Below are 22,534 nucleotides of genomic sequence, written 5' to 3'. Positions count from 1 at the left end.
CCCCAGCTCCACTTGCTCTGAGAGTTCAGGGGGTTTGGTCAAGTGTAAAAGCGCTTTTTGAGTCCGGGAGTGCTCCAGGGCACCGATCTCTGGTCCTCCTGAAATTGGTGGTCTGAGGTTTGCTTAAACGTTACTGGTGCAGTCCACTGCAGGGGTGCAAACTCGCCGCTCCCGGCGTCATGATTAGGGTTGTGCTATTGGTACATATTTTGTCCCGTGACTGCTTCAGCTTACCTCCTGCACGGCTGAAAACCTTCTCCTCTGAGAACGGCTCATTGTTTGCAGGTGTTCAGCAAGCTGTTCTTCACAATCTGGCCCTAAAATAAGGACAAACAGTAAAGGCTCAAAGTGCTCAAAGAAATGACGTTAAAATGACGCTGTTCTGTGTAAAACAAACCAGTGATAATGAGCCCCTCACCCAAATGAGTCTAGTGAATAAAACAGAGTTTTGCTTTATTGAAGTTTGTATCGTTCTTGTCACACTGCCTGTGAATTTTGAGGGTTTTCAGAAGCCTTGGCTGGCTGATGGCACCTGTTTCACCCAAACGAATCTAGAATCGGTCCTTGGTGTGGACCAAGTGTAAAAGGACTAATGTAGACTAACTGTCACTGTAACTCTCACTGTCGCAAAAAACCTTGTATCTTCAGAATAGCAACTTTACAGGAGAAGGGGGAGGGAAATCATTTTCAATGGAAGTCAATGTAAAAGGATTTGATTTTAAGTCATTTTGGAGGATTTCTATTGGTCTGTTCATTATAAACTTTGGACACAAAGTAAATTAAAATTGTCATAGCATGAAAAAACGCAAAAATGGAGGTGCAATGATATGTGCTTTATTCAAAAGCAGGAGAGTCTAGAATACACCTTACGTAGAATAATTGGGGCTAAACTGCTCTAGCCTGAATAGGTGAATGTATATACATGCGTTTTTGTGACTTGAGTGATTTTCATTGACCTGGGTGCTCAAAGTTTTATGTGGCTAACTAACAGGTCCTGCTTCTTGAATTTGGATTAGATCCTCTGTTGTTTGTAGCTGAATTCTGTATGGCACGTTAATGTTCTGGTCTCCGTCTCTTTTCCAGGTTCCCAACTACTATAAGATCATAAAGCACCCCATGGATTTGAACTTTGTGAAGAGGAAACTACAGCTGAGGCACACGCAGCACTATAAGACCCCCAAAGAGTTTGTGTATGATGTCCGTCTGGTCTTTAGCAACTGTGCCAAGTACAATGAGGTGAGTGAGCGCATGTCCACACCAGATGTGGGTTGCGGGGTGGGGGCGGGGGTCTTGTTGCATGCCAGAGTTTGAGTGTCTGTTTTGGTGTTGGAAGCAGCATGGTAACCAGGCAGTGTGGTCCGCATGCGTTTGCAGCACCATGCAGGCTTTATCTTTGCGACACACCTGTACTAACAAGCGAAGAGTATTTGGACACCATTTGTGAATCGTGTACATTGGCTGTTTAGCTCTCGTACTAACACCTTCCCCTTAAACTTACACACGTGCCATTTTATTCTTTGAGCAGAGTTTTGCTTTATTGAAGTTTGTGTCGTTCTTGTCACACTGCCTGTGAATTTTGAGGGTTTTCAGAAGCCTTGGCTGGCTAATGGAACCTGTTTTAAGGAAAACCGTTTATATTCAGATGACCCCGTGTCTCATTTGAATATGAAAATAGTTTTCATAGTTCCCGAAGGTCATTTGGGAATCAAATCATACATTTTCATATAATGATAACTAGGCCTGTCACGATAATTACATTATTGACTTATTGTACAAATATACGGACATGACCAACATTTTTTGCTGACTTTGTTTTAAAAGCAGTAGTTTTATTTGTATCTTTATTAGCAATATTCATGCAAAAAGTTATTTGCATTGTTATTTTTTATTTATGTATTATTTATTATTATCATTATAATCTTATTATTATATCAGTGCTATAAATTGGTCCTAAAATGGCATTTATATGACAATTATTTCTAGGGTAATATGTTGTCCACAAAATATTTATCATGACGGGCCTAATACTGACCAAAATGACAAGGTGAACATGATTAATACCATTTAAGATTTTTTTTTTTTTTTCTTATCTCTGTAATCTCTGTTTATTAGACCAGAACCCAGCTTACTTAACCTTCCATGTAATAAGTTTCTCAAAATGATCCTCAGGGGCTCACAGGTGGTCCACATTTTGCCTCTATTCATGCGTTGTCAGCTGGGTTGGAGCACCACAAAATATGGGCCATATGGCTTTTTTTAATGACCACAATAAAATGGATCTAACTGTATTAAACCATGCATCCTTTCAGAAATCTCAAACAAATTGAAAACGTTTGAGTATTTATGACTGTTAAGATCAGTTTCCCAGACAGGGATCAAGCCCAGTCCTGAACTATGTTTTTCTGTCAATAGAGGATTTCCATTCATAAAGATCACTAATCCAGGATTAGTCTTAAACTCTGCCCAGGAAACCAGCCCTAACTACACAATAGCAAATGTAAAATTAGCTGCAGCTCATCTTTGCCAGTAGGCTGGAAATAAATTAGTTAAATTTTGTTTAGTTTAATATAAATTAGTTTAATTTAATATTGTTTTATTATTATTATTTTGATTGGCTGACTGTCCATTTCTTTGTGTTTTCACCTCCATCAGCATTGGGGCTGCAGGTGCAGTCTTCTGGTTTTACTCCTGTGGTTAGAGGGTTCTTAATGACAAACAGCAAAAGGAACAACATGAGTCTGGTTGTTTTCTGCTAGTTAATAATTATCATACTCTCATTGCATATTCTGACATCTTTACTATAAATAAAAATCTGAGAGGTTTACTAAGGGTGATTTATTACTGGACATCATTTCAGAGTTATTATTCAGTAACTTCTTTTAAACTAATCTGTATTTCATTTTGCTTAAAGGCAAGGAATTGCAGTATAGGCCCACATGCAGACATTTCGGGTTTAAAGGGTTAAATACCACAAGACTGCCAGTTGATTCGGCCCCAATGAACTGAACCACATCTTATTGCTTCTGTCTCTGTTCCCTCTGTGGTAGTTTATCTGCGCTGCTTTATTAAAGCTCCAGGGAACCTTCATCTGATTTCTTTTGGTTTGATTAATTTTGCTCTGGTGAAAAACCAGGTTGTACAAAGTATTAAGAATTATTTATGATATTTAAGCAACCAGCGATGAATATGAAATGACATGATGGAAGCCTAGTGTGACCGTTGCTTAAAGCACCACAGCAAGTCTGGAAAGTGTGTTTATTAAGTGAACACAGCTTCCACAACGCCTCCTATATATACACTATATGGACAAAAGTTTTGGGACTCTTGCATTGATTGTAATCACTGACAAGAGTGCCAGTGAGGTCAGGACGTTGGATGATCACCACCACACTTCATCTCCAACTCCAACCCATCTCATCCCAAAAGTACTGGATGCAGCACACCATCAATCATTCCAGAGAACACTGTTCTTCCACTGCTCCACAGCTCAATGCTGGGGGGGGGGCTTTATCCCCCCTCTAGCCCTCAGTGTTTATCTGCTCCGGGGAGTCCTATTCTAATAGTAACTTCTCTACAGGGACTAGACAAGCTGTGCGTACTTGTGTATTTGCACATCGGTGTCGGCAATGGCTGCAGCTTAAAGTAGCTGGAAGTATTTGTTAGAAGTGGTGTCCACAAACATTTGGGCGTATAGTGTATGTAAAGAGCGTGTCTCTAATTTCTCCCAGGCTAAGATTCAGAGGAATCTCCATCTGAGGACAGTTGGATCCATTATAAGAGCAGAGCTGTGAAAGATTGTGGGGTTGGAAACACGTCATGAATCTGATATATAGGCAAATTTGGGGCAGATTCTTAGGAAGATATTGGTGAATGAGGCCCATTATTCTTACAGTGTTCCCTGGGACTTTAAGTTTTATTTATTCAGTGGAAATTTATGAAATGTCAGATTTCATTTCCTTTGAAACAGTGTGTGGTGGAGCAAAGGGCCCATCAGAAGTGATGTGTTTTGTTTTCTCTCTGTGACAAGACAATATTACAGTGACTTTTTTTTTAATATGACATTGCCGTTGTCTTCGTATATCTGAAATGCCTATAATGAAATTCATGTCAAAGAAGCACTATATCCCTGTTATCTACTGATATTTTTCCTCCCTGTCTACCAAGCAGACCCTTAGATTTCTCCATATGTTTAGTTATAGATCATGGGGATGGAGGTGAATTAAATATATTTATATAGATTTTTTTTTTTATTAAAATGCAAAAATTATTCACGTCTGAGAAGATGTTTGCTTGACGCCTTTATTTGGGCATGCATTTTATTTTTATTTTTTTTGAGCAAACAGAATATTGTGCTCCTTGGACATTTTGTGCTCCTCAAATACAGCTGAGGTGTTCGCCTCTCTGTATAGATGGTATAAAATCTTTCTTCCCCCTTTCCTTTTGTTTTCATTTCTTTTCTTTTTTTTTTCTATTTTATTGCACTATCATCGCCCTTTTTTTAGATGTCTCGAATAATCCAGGTATATGATGAGGAGAAACAGAGTAATGTGCAGGTAAGCTGTTCGTAACACACACCCATGAAGGGTTGGGTCTGCTGCGTTGGCGTTCGAGCCACTTGGAGTTTTAACCCTCTTGCTCTAATTCTCTTTCTCCTCTCCATCATCTCTCACTCCTCTCGATCTTTCCGCCCCTCCCTCCCCTCGTCCCCTTTCCCTTTCTCCTCCCTCTCTTCTCCCTCTGGCAGGCCGACTCTGAGGTGGCGGAGGCGGGCAAAGCCGTGAGTTTGTACTTCGAGGAGAAACTGGCTGAGATTTACCCTGACCAGAGTTTTCCGGTCGAGGCGGAGAAGCGCTCTCACGCTGACGGCGACGGCGAAGCGGAATACGACTCCGACGACGACTTCATTCAGCCGAAGCGGAAGAGGTTAAAAAATGACGAGAAAGTGTTGCACATAAAGTGAATGGGATCCTGCGGGACGTAAGGACTACAAAAGCAAAAGTGTTTCTGGTCTTCCTCACAGTCGCTCCCTCATTCTGCTCTGGCTGGCTCCAATGCTGGACTGATCGGTGTTCGGATTACACGTTTATAATTTCATCCTGCTTACCATGAAGGGTTATTGTACATAAGCAAGAAATATGAACTTTAAAATATAAACTGTGAGTCTTGAACTAAGAACTATGATTATTTTTTGCTTTTTTTTTGTTCCTCTTGGGAGATCCGGTCATCTGAGGAGTTTGAGGATTTCTGTTTCCGGTATTTGTCTTATCGGTTGGTACTGACAAGAAAAAAACCCCTTGTATTTAAAATGCTGTTCGTTTGGACTGGTTAAGAAGCAACTGATCGTTTCTTTTCTAAAAAAAAAAAAAAAAAAAAGTATCATTAATGACAATGTTTGTAAATCTGTTGTGAACTATGCTTTATAAAAGAACTCAAAACTCCCATATGCCCTTGTCTGTATGTATGATAAACAGTTATGGCTTACCTGCTCCTGTATACGTGCTTTTGTTGCAGTTTGCGCTCTTCTGTAAATAACCGACTTGATCACCGGTTTGAGCGGTGGTAATGAACTAAGTGGTCATTTTTTTTTTTTCCCTCAAATAAAGCAGTCGTCCCTGTATTTTCTCAAATATTGTCAATCTCAAACTCCCACTCTCAGAACTGTTTAAAAGCAGAGTTGGGTTTACAATGCAAAGCATTTAGCATGCATATTCAGAATGGAATCCTCTGCATTAAGTCCATGTTATTTTAAAGCAGTTTTCAGAATTCAGGTACTGTTAAAATTTATAGAATTTACTTTCGCTATGTGCCCACCATCGATGCTTATGTTTTTGACAATTTTAAAATCATGTTCATTTCGGTGTTACTGAGCTCTACTAAAGCCTGAGTAGACTGATAAATCAGTGTGCTGATCAGTTATTTAGTATCTCAGTGTTACTGAGCTCTACTAAAGCCTGAGTAGACTGATAAATCACTGTGCTGATCAGATATTTATCTCAGTGTTACTGAGCTCTACTAAAGCCTGAGTAGACTGATAAATCACTGTACTGATCAGTTATTTATCTCAGTGTTACTGAGCTCTACTAAAGCCTGAGTAGACTGATAAATCACTGTGCTGATCAGTTATTTAGTATCTCAGTTTTACTGAGCTCTACTAAAGCCTGAGTAGACTGATAAATCACTGTGCTGATCAGTTATTTAGTATCTCAGTGTTACTGAACTCTACTAAAGCCTGAGTAGACTGATAAATCACTGTGCTGATCAGTTATTTAGTATCTCAGTTTTACTGAACTCTACTAAAGCCTGAGTAGACTGATAAATCACTGTGCTGATCAGTTATTTAGTATCTCAGTGTTACTGAACTCTACTAAAGCCTGAGTAGACTGATAAATCACTGTGCTGATCAGTTATTAATATCAGTGTTACTGAACTCTACTAAAGCCTGAGTAGACTGATAAATCATGGTGACAGTCAGTTGTTTATCCTAGTGTTGACATTACATTGAAGGATGATTCAATGTCTCCTCAGTGATCAAGTGTTTAGTTACAGACTCAGCTGCACTGTTGTACTGTGTTTCAGGGTATGATGTGACTAACTGAATATGATAGCCACCCACATGATTTTGTTTGGACGTAATAAATTATTTATTGAAAATATATTAAACATTTAATATTAGCAAACATTAAGCAAAAGCAGGACAAAATTTATTCCAAAAGTTAAAACATGAAACCTCAGCCTTTTTACAGACTGAGTGATGTTTGAGGGTCATATTTGTGCAGGTGTCGCTGCACAGTAGAAAAGTGCACAACCTGATGTTCTTTTTCAGTCAAATGGGTTTTATTTTATTAGCCTTTCTAGCAGAACTTTGAGCAGTTCTCTCTGAAAGTGGCGTTTGCTGCTCCTGTTTACTGTCATATTTAAGTAACAGTTTTCTGAGAGCTCGAAGCTCTTGGGGTGCCTAACCTGTTGTACCTGGTGCTCCTTTTGTCTTTTTATTCTAAAAAAATAAGAATTTTTAATTCTTTAAAAAATACTACACTAATCTTGCTTTAAATGTTTAAAAGAATGTTTACTATTAAACTTTCAACCTTTTGTAGATAATTTCATGCAAATTCTTGCGTGCCACTGTATGTAGCTGCTTGACTGGAATTTCATGTATATCTCAGTCCTTACAAGGGAATAAAACCGATATTCCCACATTCATTTTATCCAGAAACCAAATCCAAAAATGTATTCAATAGCAGTTTAAAATACAAGTTTGTCATGCTTTTAATGCTTTATATATTTTTTAAATGTATAATCATGATTTGGATGACTAATGAAAACAAACTGGGAGAAATCAGGCAAACATTTCTAATCCCATGATTGATGTTTAGTCTGTGAGATGTCCCATTTATTAGGTTGACGTAACTGATACAACCATCATCTTCATTCAATTACAGAAATCAGTGAACAAAAGAAATCTTTTAAAAGCTATCAATCAGCCAGGGCTGTGTTCAGACTGCCAGCCCAAATGGGATTTTTGCCATATCTAGATTGTATCCAGATACGATGCCGTTTTTGATAGTCTGGACAGCAAAAACAACATGAAATCAATCAACCAGGAATCCAATTCAGATCCAAACCATATTTGTTGGTGGTTTTAAAAGTGATCACACTTTTGATTTGTACTGATTTGTGCAGATGCTTCTCAGTTTGGACACTCTGGCCGCTCAGATCAGATTTAAATGTGTCACTTTGCATCACTCGCAAAGCGACAAACAGCGACCCCGTCAAATGCTGAGTGACGGAAGTGCTCAGGGATTCAAGAAAAGTGCCATCGGTCATAGGATGCCGATAGGATGTTGTAATAACAGCAACCCGTGCAGATAGGTTTGTGATGTCCGGCAAATCCGATCTGGTCACTCACCAATAACAGTGCAGACAACCATATTCACCATTAGCAAGTACATTTTTACCCATCCACGCAGTAAACACACATACACACAGTGACAGTGATCACATGTGACCGGAACGGTGGGCAGCCTATGGAGTTGTGAGAGCCCAAGGGCCCAACAGTGGCAGCTTGCCGAGCCGGGTATCGAACCCACAACCCTGCCATCAATAGCCTGGAGTGCTAACTGCTGAGCCACTGCCCTGATGTAGCCAGCCAGCTCACCGGATCAAGTCTGATTGGCGTGCAGCCTGAACATAGCTTACATGTCAGCGAGGCCTAATCTGAAATATATACATCGTCAAGCTCATATTCCTCAGTGGGGGACACAATTCAGCACATTTTACATTTCCATTTATTTGTAATTTGCTTAAATTTGCAATATAAAAATAACAATATGTGGTGTGTGTATATAGAAGTAATCACACCTTATTGTTGTCAGATAAATTAAATTGACAATAGATTCCTTTATTACTGTTTGTTATTTTGTTTTATTATTATTTTATTATTTTATTTACTGCATAGAGTACAAAGAACAGCAGCAATGCTGATGGTGATTCCCACTTAACAAACAGCAATACAATAGAAAATTAGTTAAACCATTTAATCTAATTAAAAGTACAGAATAATAAATATGATTAAACATAAAATATATAGCAGATATTGCAGAGGATAGAACAGCATTGGCCCTACAAACCAGTAATACAGGTCGGGTACATATAAATAAGAAGGCGCTGTTGCTGTGTAAATATCAGTGTAGTGCTCTAGTGTTGTGGTAGAGTCACACAGAGCCCAAAAGAGTCAGTGTCAGAGTCTGGCAGTGTTCAGTTCTCGCATGGCGTTGGGGTCGAAGCTGTTCTTCAGTCTGTCTGTCTATAAATGATGGACCTGAAGCATCTACCAGAGGCAGCAGATAGAGCAGGGCAGGACGATGTCCAGGATGGGACAGGTCTTTCAGTATGTTGGCAGCGATAAGCTGACCAGGTCCTCCAAAGAGAGCAGTGAGGAGCCAGTAATCTTCTGCGCTGCACTGATGACCAGATGGAGCAGCAGTAGGAGGACTCCAGCAGCTGCAGACTTGGACACTTGGACACTATATGTCCAAATGTTTGTGGACACCCCTTTTTAAATTGCACCCATTCCTGCCACAGATGTAAGAGGTAGAGACGTATTGCCAATAGAATCGAAGCAGAAAGACATGAACCTACTGGGCCATGCCTAATGCCAGGTGTGGAGTAGAGGGGTACCAAGCACCCCGCAGCATTGAGCTGTGGAGCAGTGGAGCTGTGTGCTCCATCAACATAACCCGTCCATAATGACCACACTGGCCATTCAGTATGACCAGCCAGTCAAGCTAAAAAAAAATGGGGCAGTGGTGGCTCAGCGGTTAGAGCGCCGGGATATTGATAACAGGGTTGTGGGTTCGATTCCCGGGCTCGGCAAGCTGCCACTGTTGGGCCCTTGAGCAAGGCCCCTTTACCCTCTCTGCTCCCTGGGCACTGGAGTTGGCTGCCCACCGCTCTGTGTGTGTGTGTGTGTGTGTGTGTGTGTGTGTGTGTGTGTGTGTGTGTGTGTGTGTGTGTGTGTGTGTTGGAGGCTCATTCTACTCCTACTTTAGTCAGCACGTTCAAGTAACCTCACTTCCTAAGTCTGGCTTCACCACACCTCTAGTCCCACCCCTGGACTAGTTAGTCATCTCCCTGCTGAGGTTGAGGGGTTTCCTCCTCTGAACTAGGCCCTTCCTGATGCTGAATAGACAGATCTGTAGGTCAGGTGAGACACGGTCAGCTGATCAGTCTGAGGCTGTGTCTGTGTCAGCAGCTGAGGAGTGCAGTTCAAGTGCTCTGTGAAGTTTGGAGGCAGCACTGAACTAAATGTGGACTCATTTCAGGAGTCATCTGCTGTTCAGTGCAGGCTGTTACTGCATGGATTAGCACTACCAGGCTCCCTGACTCTGAAGGTAAGGCCTGTTTCTGCACTAAATCCACGATATTTACCGGTAATCTCGTGTTGCATTTCATAACCGGGCTCCATAAATGACTGGATTTAACACTGGCATGTGAGGCCAGGGGGGGCGGCCAGGGGGGGCGGCCGGGGGGCTGTGAAGGGGTTTAATAGCCAGTGCTGGCTGCTCTTAACGCAGTGGACTGATATGTGATAGAGACGTGTGAAAGGGTATTAGGGGGACGGTGATATTTTTTTTTTTGTCAGATTTTTCTTGCCATTACATTAAAAAATATACTAAAAAAAATGAATATATTTGCATATTATTATTTTTATTATTTTTTACTAAGTAAAAGTGAAACCGAAAATTTATGACGGTAGTCAGCGGGTTAGTTCTGGTTTTATTTCAATTGTGTGGCCTCCTAAATGTAATTATATCCTAAATAAATATGTTTAAGCATAATTAAACAGTGATTAAACGCCTTTGTTTGAGTGCTAGCTTAGCTAACCGTGCTGCTCTACTTCCGTGTTGTTGACTCGTGACTGTCGTCACCGCCAGCCATCCAATCAGCGGTCGCGGAGAGTCCCGTCGCCGCAGCCTTGTTTTGACCGTCTGTTTGTGCTCGGCTGTTGGAAACGGGACGTTGAGCTCGAAAGGTAGGCAGATTTCACTTCTCCTTCTGACCCCCGGGGCTATAAGCTAAGGTTTATGTGATTATATGTTTTAGGAGTCTTTCTGGGTCGCAATCAAACCAACCTTATTGTCCCAAAGACTTCTGTGGCTGTGACCCACATCCCCTTCTTTCTTGTAGCTCCTCTTTAGTAACTAGTCTAATCCTACGAGCCAGGTTTAGAGACCTAAACCATTAATATAATAATAATAAACAGAGGCAGTTGTTTATTAATTTAATCTAAAAGATTATTGAATCAAAGGAATGGTTTATTAATAATTAAGGACATGATTTTATATATATATGGACATGGTTTTATATATATATATATATATATATATATATATATATATATATATTTTTTTTTTTTTCCAGCTCTGTATAAAGCTGTTCATATTTTTGTCATGTTTGCAGTTATGTCTCATATATATGACATATATGTATATATAAAGTCATGTCCATATATATCAGACATATATATGTCTGATATATATGGACATGATTTTATATATATATGTATATATGTGTATATATCTATCTATCTATCTATCTATCTATCTATATATCTATATATATATATATATATATATATGAAACATGGTTTTATATATAGATATATTTTCCAGCTCTGTATAAAACTGTTCATATGTTTGTCATGTTTGCAGTTATGTCTGATGAAGGGTTTTCTCGTGGTGGATTTCTCTTTGGTGGAAATGGAAACTTCAGCTCGCTGTGCCCCAACGGCACTGAGTGGGTCTGGGACGGACTTGGAGAATGTGCACAAGATGCCAGGGACATGGCCAGTGTTATCCTGGGCCTCCTGTCCATAGTGTGTTTTATGGTGTCCAGTTTCCCGTAAGTAACTTCAACTTCCAGGGGAATTTGTCGGAAATATCTTGACACTACTGGAAAAGTTTAAATAATAGTAATACTAATATTAACACTGCACATTACACTTGTACAGTACAACACATATTCCAGCTTAGAGAGCTCAGGATCAGCCTTGCTATACCACCTCTGGAGCAGAGAGAGTTAAGGGTTTTGCTCAAGGGGCGAACAGGGGCAGCTTAGCAGACATGGGTATTGAACCCACAATCATGCGATTAATAAACAACTAAATAATTTGCACATTAAGTAAGTGTATTCACAACCATACCAATAAATATATTTTTGTCATGTAGCTTTTTTGAGGCCTTAAACTCTTAAGATGTCTGTTTCCGTCTGTTTTGGTCACTGTAGGTTTTTTAGATGAAGAGTCACAACAAGCCACTTAACCATATAATAATGTAGAAATGAAACTTCAGTGGAATTCCTTTTTAAACAAGCCTGCCAGTGTTTGTGTGGATGAATGTGCAGTGTTTGGGTCATTTAAGAAGGGAATGTATAGCTGTAATCAAACCATTTAAAACCAGGTTGCAGGTCTGTGCCTCCTAGAAAAGCCCATAGAGTATTTTTCTTTCATATGTTACTTTAGAAGCAAACATTTTACAGCAAAACCCCAAAATGTATTAAAAATATATTGGGAAGATATTTCTTATTGATTTGTATGTTATTGAAGAAAACATGCTGAGAGGTACAGTGTTTCTGGAAGCTATGGTAGCTGTCAAGTGATTGAAAAGTGGATCTTTCATTTGTTTTAGGCAGTACTACAAATCTTGTAAAACTGGGAATATGGACAGTGCTTTGTCCATTTGGTTCCTGCTGCTGTGGCTAGCGGGGGACTCGTGTAATCTCATCGGCTCGTTCTTGGCTGACCAGCTTCCACTTCAGGTAAGGGACAGAATGAGTGCTGATTAATGGTGGTGAGTGCTAATGCTGATTAATGAATCTGTATGCTGATTAATGACTTAGAATAGTGTTTAATGACTTTAAATTATGATTAATGTTGTGATTAGTGGCTTTGATTACTGATTAATGGTGATTAATGGCTTTTGTCTCCCTCTTAGTTTGAAAGGCAGATTCAGTCTTCTTTATCCTCTTGATTTTGCTTGTGTTCTCTCACGTTCTCTCTTGCAGACCTACACTGCAGTGTACTACGTCTGTGCTGACCTTGTAATGTTGAGCATGTATGGCTACTATGTGCTCCGGCATAAAATGTCGAACGGTGAGTCAACAATAGAGATGGTTTGATTGGCTTGTAGTTTGAGATTTGTTCATGTTAATGTTGGTTATTTTAGTGAAGGGTTGCTGTAAAGGACATTACTCATTAACACCTGTAAGTATACTAAGAGTGTCAGAGTGTGTCAGAAAGACTACTACTTCTCTCTGACTCAATATACTGTGATTCAACTTTCCAGTAGACCTCTGAAGTTGAGTTTTACCATGTCTAAATGAGGATATTTGGGTCTAATCAGTTTTTCTGATTGCTTAAGTCAATGGACGTTCCATAGCCCACGTCTTGTTCAAACCATCTAGAACTCAGTAGTCAATATGAACTTGAGGTTATGTTAAAAAGCAAAATCTGTAACTAATGACATGTAGTTCTGCGTATTTCATTGATCTGCTTCTACTCATCTATCGTGACATGATGTCAATAAGCGGTAAATAGGACCAGCCTGCTCAGAGTACTCCAAGTATAAAGTTTCTTTTAAAATGTTGGAATTCTTGCATTTTATCAGTTTCATGTGATATGTATGTGATATCGTTTTGGATTTAATTCATAGTTCAAAAATGGGGGAAAAAAGTCCAGGAAAAATGGAAAAAAACAGCGCCACCATGCCTTGGTACAGGCGTGCATACCTCTATATTTATATATATATTTTTGGCTGTAGTGTGGCATGTCCGGTGTAATCGCGTGTTTACAACAAAAAATGGTATTTTTTGTTCCTGGGCTCCCCCTATAGTTGGGGTGTGTAATTCACTTTTACTCCACTGCGGTAAATACAAATTGTGCTTTGGGCTCCCTCTTATGGGCGGCAAGCTCAGCGATACAAAAGCAGCATCTGAAGGTAAAGAAGAATGTGGACTGAGGCGGTAGAGTGATAGTACAACATTGTACACCATAGAAGTCCCATAGTGTTGTATCGGCGTTCCAGCCCGGAGTGGCCAGGATAGAGATACTGTTCTCCCTCTTCCCGTCAGTGGAGCATCACAGTCATTCTGAAGCTGCTGTTTTAAGGTGTATGGCTGTTTAATGTTGTTTTAAGCGATGCTTTATCATACAAGATAAAATACATACAAGCTATTACAGCACCAGCTTCTCAAACTGTCAGCTACCCCTGGTTTGTATGGTGTGTTTTGGTGAGGTTGCTATTTTTATAATGTTAGTTCAGACTCCACACAAAGGACAGACCATACTAAAACATAATGAACATGTACTAATGACAGAACCAGAACTGGATTTGGAACATTTCTATGCACCATTTTGTGTGACAGCAAATTGAATTACCTTTATTCACATTATACTTATACACAGTGCAGTACAACGAAATGACAAAGTGAACGAAGTGGGAGCACAGCTTGATGGCTGCAGCTTGATGGGCGAAGCCAGACAGTTCTCCTCTACCCTGTTAAACAGCAGAGCAGCCTGTCTGTCCTCTTCGTAATTCAGCGTCAGTGTGGCATGTGTTAAGTGCTGTAAGAATGTGCTGATGATGGAAATTCTGAGCAGTGCTCCTGTGCTTTGGTCTGTAGGTGGAGACAGAGCGGTGCTGAACGTAGCCGGGGTGCTTTGTGTGTTTGGAATGTCTGCCTCCCTGCTGCGCCTTCCAGGTCCACACTTGCAGACGGGGGCTGTCTCTGGCTTCAGGGGCCGATCTTTGCTGGCTGTGGATCAGCAGATCAGTTCGGTGCAGGTAAATGGATGCCTTTATTTATATATATATATATATATATATATATATATATATATATGAATGAAATATTTTAATGCAATCACTCCGCAGTCTGTACAGTCCATGGTAGATAAGCTGCAAAACAGCCCATTTAGAAGGAAATACACATAACTCCTGTAAATACAACTCATGCTTTGAGCGCCCCCTTGAGGAAGATTTGTAGGTTCAGGGAACTTTTGAAACCTCTTAAGGTGCTTTAAGAAAAGGTTTTTAGAAGAGAAACTGAAGAAACTCTAAAGGGTGCACTTTAGTCCCACCCATTTATGCAGTCATTTACATATCTCGGTCTTAAAGGGAAAGCAGCAGGTTATGTATAAAAAAAAAATGAGATTGAAAAATGAGCATGTTAAATGGATTGTGGTTATTTTTGTGACATAACCTCTAAATAAACTGTGGAAAAAATGACGGATATGAGAGCTCTTAGCTCATGTATTAACCAAACTGGACTGAACTGTCACTTTACCGAACATTTAAACCATCTACATATGTAGTATCCTACCAGTGGTTCCCAGCCTTCGTCCTAAAATACTGCTGCCTGGCATATTTAGACTTTTCTTTGTTTCTTTCTGTCCTCTAACACACCCACTTCAAATTTAGTAGATCTTGTTAATTAGCTAATTAATACTAATGAATAATCAGACTGCCAGTGGCTTATGGTTTACTGTTAATGTGACTGTATCTGATGAATCTCCCTTATTGTTTCACTATCCAGACTTTCACTGCTATCCAGCCTTTCAGTACTAGGGAGATCATCGGCTTCACAATCGGGTCGGCCTCCTCGCTGCTCTACCTGTGCTCCAGGCTGCCACAGATGTACACAAATGTAAGTCACAGTCGTTTAAACAGTAGGAAGCACCCAGAGATGACCGCCTGATCTAGGTGAATAATTATGAGCGCAGACCTTCTGGATGAATGAAGTGCTTTTTATATTTCTCTCTCTGCAGTTTCGAAGGAAATCGACAGAAGGCGTGTCGTACTTCTTGTTTGCGCTGGTCATCCTGGGGAACATCACATATGGACTGAGCGTGCTGTTGAAGAACCCAGAACATGGCCAGGGCGAGGGCAGCTACATCATCCACCACCTGCCTTGGCTCATCGGCAGTCTGGGGACGCTCACCCTGGACCTCTTGGTATCCTTTTACTCGCACAAAACAGTCCTCACATTTAAAATCAGTAGAGATTGCTGATATGGAAAAGTAGGCTGTCTGGGAACTGGTTGGCCCTACTGTAGCTGCTGGTTGTGTTTAAATTTAGATTAGCCATTTAGATTATGAGCTTGGTGTTTACAGTACGAGAGCAGGGTTGTGGTCTAGGTATGACATGTCTGTCATGTGGTCTTGGCGATTAGGATGTGGTTTAAATTAATTTTGGTAATTAAAAGTATTAAAAATGTTGACGTCCTACATGAATTCTAATGTGAATGACTTGAAGCTGTTAAAAATGACTTAAAGGAGCAGTTTGGTGAAAATTCATGATTCATGATTCGTCGCTCACCCCAGATTCAGTTGCTCAGCCAAGACATGTTCAATATCTGATGTGTGCTTCTTTAGATTACAATGAGAGATAGGCTAGCATTACTAACAAACACTGGACCTAGACTGTCACCAATGTCCTCATCTTCAACACATGGCCGAAAACATCTTCATTGCTTTTAATACGGTCAAATCAGTGTGGGTTAGAGTATTTACTTTAGTCTAAATACTGCAAAGGTCTTCCAGTTTTAGCGTACATGTTTAATCAAGGTCTCTTTGTGCTGTTTTACTGAATTATCATTTACCAAGATGAGATTGGTGACAGTCTAAGTGCAGTGTTTGTGAGCCACTTTAGCCTAGCACCTCCTGTTGTAGAATAAAGAAGCAAACTTCAGATGCCAAACATGCACTACATGTCCAAATTATTTGTGGACACCCCTTCTAATGAATGCATTGCTCCTGACACAGATGTGCAAATGCACAAACACACACACAGATTGTCTAGTCCCAGTGGAGAAGAACTCCTAGAATAGGACATTCTGGAGCTGATAAACACAAACTTATTGGCACCCTGCCTAATGCCCGGTGTGGGCTAGAGGGGTATAAAGCCCCACTACCGGGGGTAACTACAGGATAACACCACTACCTGCCAGTGAGCTACCACATCATGTAGGAGGCTGGGGCTTCATTCCTGGTCTGGGTGACTGTGCTGCGCTACGCTAATAAGAGTCCTTGGGCAAGACTCCTAACGCTACAGGCCCCACCTCTGTATTACCTTGAGTCGCTCTGGCTGTGAATGTAAATATAGAGACAGTCACATCAACAAAAGCAGGATAAACTCTCTTTTAATACCCCCGATTTCAGAAGAAACAATGAATGAGCAGGTGTCCCAATACTTTTGGCCCTATAGTGCATCTTAGCCGATTAACTGCATCTGTTTAAGTGATAAATCATGTACATTCGAGTTTTCGCCAATCTGTCCTTTTTAACATGCCATTTATTATGGATCCCTGTTGCTCCCACTGTTACTCTTTTCCAGCGGTCATTATTACCTTTACTCCTCCTCCTCAGATATCTGTGCAGTTCCTAATCTACCGTAGAGCTCCACTGGATAGTTACAGCAGAGTGGAAGAGACCACTGCTCTTCTGCACAACTGAACCAGCATCAGGGCTCTCGGAGTGCTCTGCACTTACATTCCCCACACGGGAGCATAAAGGACTGTCCGGAGCGCATCACTTTGTTCCTCACTTTAATTTTCTTTCATTTTCTTATTTATAATAGTTTTAATAGTTTTTTTTTATATAGGTGGGTTTTCTAGGTGATTGTGGAACTGTGTACTAAATGTTTTTTAGAATTCAAACCAAAGGGAACCTTTAACAGTTCTTATTCTGGTATTTCGCTGTTTGCACAAATCCATTTGTGAACAATGTTAATAATGGTGCAGTATATTTTATCGGTCGTGCCTTTACGTCAACATTATTGGTTGTGTACAGTGTTCAATAATACGCCAAGTTATGTGGTTTTCTTTAGTTTCTGACTTGTACTGTGCTGTATGTTAAGTGCATGTTTTAGATCATAATGACATTTTTGAATCTAGATCTTTTATCTTTTAAATGTATTATTTTTTTTTATCCTTTTTTGGGTTCAAAAACATTAATTTTTTATAAATTAGTCAATAATTTCATCTGAATTAATTTTGTTGCTCGATTGCTGCCTTCATGTTGGTGATGTTTCAGCCAAACATTTTGGGAGTTGTGCCTTTCTCTAAAGGAAAAACAATTGGTGAGGACTTTTCAGTCTGAGATTTCATATTTGTATTATAATTAATATATATATATATATATCGATTAGATATATCATCGATTTTTATTATTATTATTATTTTATCTTATTTTTATTTTCCCCTTCAGAGAAAGGCACCACTCCCAGAATGTTCTAACCCTATCTTCACCCCAGTTTTTGAGCCATGTCCACAGTGCCGTCAGAGAGTAAGAGCTAATCGCAGACAGCACCTTCACATCTTTTTGAACTGTCACTAATGCAGCACCACTGGACAGTTCAACACGCTTGCAGGAGAAGACTAGCTGCCAGTTCTGTACATTTAACCTAGCAGATGTCTGCACTGGCTAGCATCGTGCTGAGCGATGGGTGGGAGAGGGAGCGGGAGGGCTATTCTACTCACCCCGAGAGAAATTAAGCCCACTAATGCTCTCTGGGATTGTCCGTTGCGTCATATATTGGAATGAACCAGCGGCCTCCTGATCGAGTCAACACGCTGACTGCCGCTCCTCCCTCAGTCATGTCAGTTTTTCTCTGATGACTTTACATGTTCAGAAATACTCAGTGCTGTCTGTAAGTGTTGATGGATGTGTGAACAGCGATGTTTGTTCTCCATTGAGGCCGAGAGGGTGACTATTAGGCTGCTCATTTCTTCTACCCTCAGAATTTTACAACATTAAAACATGTTTGGGACTTAATTTGCTTTGAAATTGTCTTTACTCTGGAGAGCTCTGGATGTTGTATAAAAACTGATGACAGCCTATCCATGATTGACCTTTCCATGCTCCGCCTACAAAACTGCTCTTTCATTGAAACCAAGCTGAACAAGCTCAGTTTAATGAGAAAATACATCATTCAGAACTGTGTTACTCCATATGCTAACCCATTCCCACCAGGTAGAGATGGATAAAAAAAAAGTGTATATATATATATATATATATATATATATATATATTAATAATCATAATCATAATAATAATAATTATATCCAGAATAATCATTTTAATAATCATATTTTAATATGCTAATCTAAACCTATAAACAAAACTGTGCCATAAATTATAATAAATTATATAACTTATTATTAGTCCTTCAAAATAGTAAAAAAAAAGGAAAGTAAATCATTATTTAGACATAGTACATTTTTTTTAAGGTAGGGTAATTTGTAATAATTTTCAATAATGTTACAAATTTAAAAATAGGTTGCAACCAACATAGTAGGTCATTCTGAGATATCGTATGCTAGGTGAAATACGCTACTGTTTTGACAGGGATAAGTAAGGGATTACTTGGGGATAAGCCAAGTTAAAAGTTCAAGAAAATGAGTCATTTCAACATAGTAGTCAGTTTGAGATGTCAGGTCTGAACTGAAAGAAAATAAGCTGTTTTGCCAGTAAGTGATTATTTCAAGATACTAAGCAAATAATGTTATTTTCAAAATGTAGTCAAAATGTAGCAAAAATAAAAGATAATCATGTTGGAATAGGCCATTATTTGAGCACAGTGATTATTACTAGTGGTTTTAGATACTAGGTCAACATTTTGATATTTTGAATATTGTAAAGTAATAAGGCATTGTTTTAAGTAAACTGTCTAGAAAATAAACCATAACTAATAATAATCAAATTAAAATACTACTTTTACTTTTTTATTTGTTTGTTTATTGCAAATTGTTATCCCGCCTTCCTTTACCTGGAAGAGCACTCAAAAGTGCAGGCCTAGTTTTGAGAACCTCTAATGTGCATTAATATTCACCTCAGACTGTTATAACCTCTGTCTGTTATAACCTCTGTCTGTTATAACCTCTGTTATAACCTCTGTCTGTTATAACCTCTGTCTGTTATAACCTCTGTCTGTTATAGCCTCTGTTATAACCTCTGTCTGTTATAACCTCTGTTATAACCTCTGTCTGTTATAACCTCTGGTCTCCTGTCTGAAGTGCTACTTTACCAAACCATGGTGTTGGGCTGTATACTGACTTGAGCTCTTCTCATTAACTTGAGTGGGACTGTAGCTGACCTTCTGTAAAGCTTAAGTGTGTAAGTGTGTGTGTGTGTGTGTGTGTGGGGGTATTTGTGGGCGGAGCATGAAGAAATTAGCACACCTAGGTGTGAATTCGTTACTGAACTTCACTCTGGCACCATTTCATTTGTCAGCAGTGAAGATGCGGCTGTGTTTTCGCGGAAGTCCTCTGGCTCCTCGCGCTCCCCCACGGTTCCTGTCATGGTCGCCTGCCTGTCTGTTGTTCCTGGAAAGTGTGCTTGTGTTGTTTTCCCTCATTAGCAGAGTCCCTGTCATTAGTGTCCCGTGAGTTAAGAGACTCAGGGTGGAATTTGTGACCCTGAGAATGTCCCCCTTGCCCCCTGGCTAGAGCCCACCCAGGGAGGAAGAGGGTCAGGACAGTACTATTATCAGAGTGTGTGTGTGTGTGAGGAAGACTGAATTCTGAAGTGACAGTGAGCGAGTGGGGGAGTGTGTCACGGTGATTGTGAAACCCAGGATGGAGCGAGCGAGGCCGCAGGAAGACTGGAGAGATAGTGACCGCTCATCCATCAGAGGCCTAACGGGCCCTGTTTATAAATACTGCTCTGCTGGGAATGTCCTAATGAGCCGCACTCATTCACACGCTGCAGCCTTCTGTTTCACTTTCGCAAGCAAATGCAGACATCTGTATCATCTGCTCTCGTCCTGATCTTCTCTCACTCTTTTATCCTCTTTCTCACACTGGAGCTACAAGGCTAATACAGCAACAGTTCTGTGAAAAAATGAGGACACCCCATTAGAACCTTCTACCTTCTGTATCTTTGTGCTGGAGCTACTAGGCTAATAGTAGTGGAAGGTACCTCACTTTCTGAGGTAAAATAACATCAGAATTGACTCCTATTGTTGTAATCATTTAGATTTTATCAGGGTTATGTATGTTATACATAAGTTATTTGGAGAACCCATAGTGAAATCCCCCATAATGTATCTCCTGCATCTCTTTATATATTTGAACGCCTTCTATATAGTGTTATGTATTTATTATGTAATTAATGAAGGTTTAAACAGATTAAGATTAGAGAGGTTCATTCTAAACATTTATTTATCTTACATGACCTGGATTTGGATCACAGCTTACTGTGCACTTTAAGCAAAAAGGGTTTTTTCACCCATGATGGTTGTGGAATCATCTATAGTGCCATGTAGAACCACCTACAAAAAGTTTTCCATCACTTCACAGAAACCAGGCAAACAATCATCCAGCAGACAAATGGTTGTTTGAGCTGTCATGGTTTCATAAAGGGCCTTGGAAGAACCCTGGAGGAACCCATTTGATTTGCTTCATTTGAAGTCCTATTTGGGTCTCCTCACACTTATAGTCTTCATAGACACATGAGCCTAAAATAACCAAGCTCAATAGTGGGGTACAAAGCCCTCCAGCACTGGCCTGTGGAATGGTGAAACTGCATTGTCTGGAGTGATGGAGCTCCAACGGATCTCTTTAAGATGAGCTGGAGTGACATGATCCAGAACAAATCATCCCGCATCAGTATCTCACTAAAGCTCTTATGGCTAAATGCAGTAAAATCCTCACATCTAGTGTAGAACCTTTCCAGAAGAACAGAAGCTGCTAATCTCTTTATTATTAATTCCCTAGGTTTCAGAGGAAATGTTGGATGAGCAGGTGTCTACAGACCTTTGAACAGATGGTGCTGGTTTCCCAGACTTGGGTTGAGTCTAGTCTTGGACTAAGTTGAAGCTCAAATGGTGTATGACCGTTAGGAATGTTTTTTAATCATAGGCTTAGGCTTAATCTGGGTCTGGGAAACTGACCCATAGACTCACCATATTTCTGTTGTCGTTCTGATGACAGTTAAAGCCTAAATCAGCCTAAATGTAGCCCTGTTGCCCAATAATGAGTGTTGTATTTTTTTTCAACCCTTTGTACTTTGGACCAGTTTCCCAGACCCAGATTAAGTTTAAGCTTAGTCTTAAAAAGCTTTTCAGTGGGGAATCACCACTGACAATACAGTTTAGCCCTAAGACCTAAGACTAGGCTTAAAGTGGCTAGGCTTGAAATGTTACGTGCTTAAAACCACAGTTGCCTGTACTGGTATGTGTTTGAGTTAACGGTTTGTATTTGGGGAGAAAGCACTGTTTGTTCTGTGCGTGTGTGTATGTGTGTGTGTATGTGTGTGTGTGTTTGGCAAGTGTTGGATGTCAGAGGCTGGACCGCTGTCAACATTACAAATGTAAGGGGAGTCAAATCAAGAGGATATTGGGAGAGCCCACACAGAGAACATCCGAGCTGGTGAGTACGCGGAAACCCTCTCCTGCTTTCATTCCCATAGAGACTTTTCCACTGCTGTTTCTGTACCGGGTAAAGACTGAATAAAGACAGGGACATTTTTCTTTGTGCAGTTTTGGTGATGAACAGAAGTGTGTGTATGTAGTGTGTATATAAAGAAGTGAGGTCAGGAGGTCGTGTGCCGTCTCGGTGCTGGAATTTAAAAAACAGATGTTTTTGAGGAGTGTTATCATATCACTCGTCCGGCCGTGTTTGCTGTATTGGACAAAAACACATGTATTTACACTCCAGCGCTGATGTGGTAGGGTGGGATTCAGCAGACAGACTAACGTGAACATTTGTCTAGAGAAAAATGAACAGTGGTATAAATTTGAATACAGCTTCAGTTACTAAAACTTCCCTATATGAGTGGTTGCATGCGCTCTTCATAGGCCTCTATGAACGTGAACTACGTTGTTACGGTGTCTGCTCCAAATATTCCACTGAGCTTTTGCATTGGAGCTCCGAGGCTAACTTAGATATTCAAGCTGACATTGACTTCAATTACCTTCTATTTTTATTGGCCTCGTAGCTCCAGCACAAACTTTAGATGTCAGTTGTTTCTGGGCTGATT

At 40.1% G+C, this 22,534-nt stretch overlaps 2 protein-coding genes across 3 annotated transcripts in view; both read left to right on the top strand.

Annotated features, from left to right (window-relative positions):
* The window catches only part of trim33 (tripartite motif containing 33), a 32,585-nt gene extending 26,968 nt beyond the window's left edge, over nt 1-5,617 (top strand). The window contains exons 18-20 of one of the 2 annotated variants that reach the window (XM_072681453.1): nt 1,084-1,236; nt 4,503-4,553; nt 4,745-5,617. In XM_072681453.1, the coding sequence (XP_072537554.1) occupies nt 1,084-1,236; nt 4,503-4,553; nt 4,745-4,960 (420 nt within the window). In that variant the 3' untranslated portion in view covers nt 4,961-5,617. The remainder of the gene's footprint in view (nt 1-1,083; nt 1,237-4,502; nt 4,554-4,744) is intronic. The other variant, XM_072681454.1, reaches the window with a different exon arrangement.
* A 4,068-nt stretch (nt 5,618-9,685) lies between these two features.
* slc66a1 (solute carrier family 66 member 1) lies at nt 9,686-18,328 on the top strand. The gene is made up of 9 exons (XM_072680821.1): nt 9,686-9,890; nt 10,434-10,531; nt 11,211-11,400; nt 12,186-12,315; nt 12,562-12,649; nt 14,179-14,339; nt 15,091-15,201; nt 15,323-15,508; nt 16,922-18,328. The coding sequence occupies exons 3-9, from the start codon at nt 11,213-11,215 to the stop codon at nt 17,006-17,008; spliced, it is 951 nt and encodes a 316-aa protein (XP_072536922.1). The 5' UTR covers nt 9,686-9,890; nt 10,434-10,531; nt 11,211-11,212; the 3' UTR covers nt 17,009-18,328.
* Nucleotides 18,329-22,534: the final 4,206 nt, after the last annotated feature.

The sequence above is a fragment of the Salminus brasiliensis genome, chromosome 6 (genome assembly GCF_030463535.1).
Source record: "Salminus brasiliensis chromosome 6, fSalBra1.hap2, whole genome shotgun sequence".
NCBI classification, from domain to species: Eukaryota; Metazoa; Chordata; class Actinopteri; order Characiformes; family Bryconidae; genus Salminus; species Salminus brasiliensis.
The sequence above is the reverse complement of the archived record's forward strand: the minus strand, read 5'-3'. Positions and strand labels throughout refer to the sequence as shown.

Bases quoted from the DNA above. Each gene is read 5' to 3' on its own strand.
- slc66a1 (XM_072680821.1), top strand. From the start codon at position 11,213: ATGTCTGATGAAGGGTTTTCTCGTGGTGGATTTCTCTTTGGTGGAAAT. The intron at 11,401-12,185 runs GTAAGTAACTTC...CATTTGTTTTAG, and splicing joins TTTATGGTGTCCAGTTTCCC to GCAGTACTACAAATCTTGTA. The intron at 15,202-15,322 runs GTAAGTCACAGT...CTCTCTCTGCAG, and splicing joins TGCCACAGATGTACACAAAT to TTTCGAAGGAAATCGACAGA.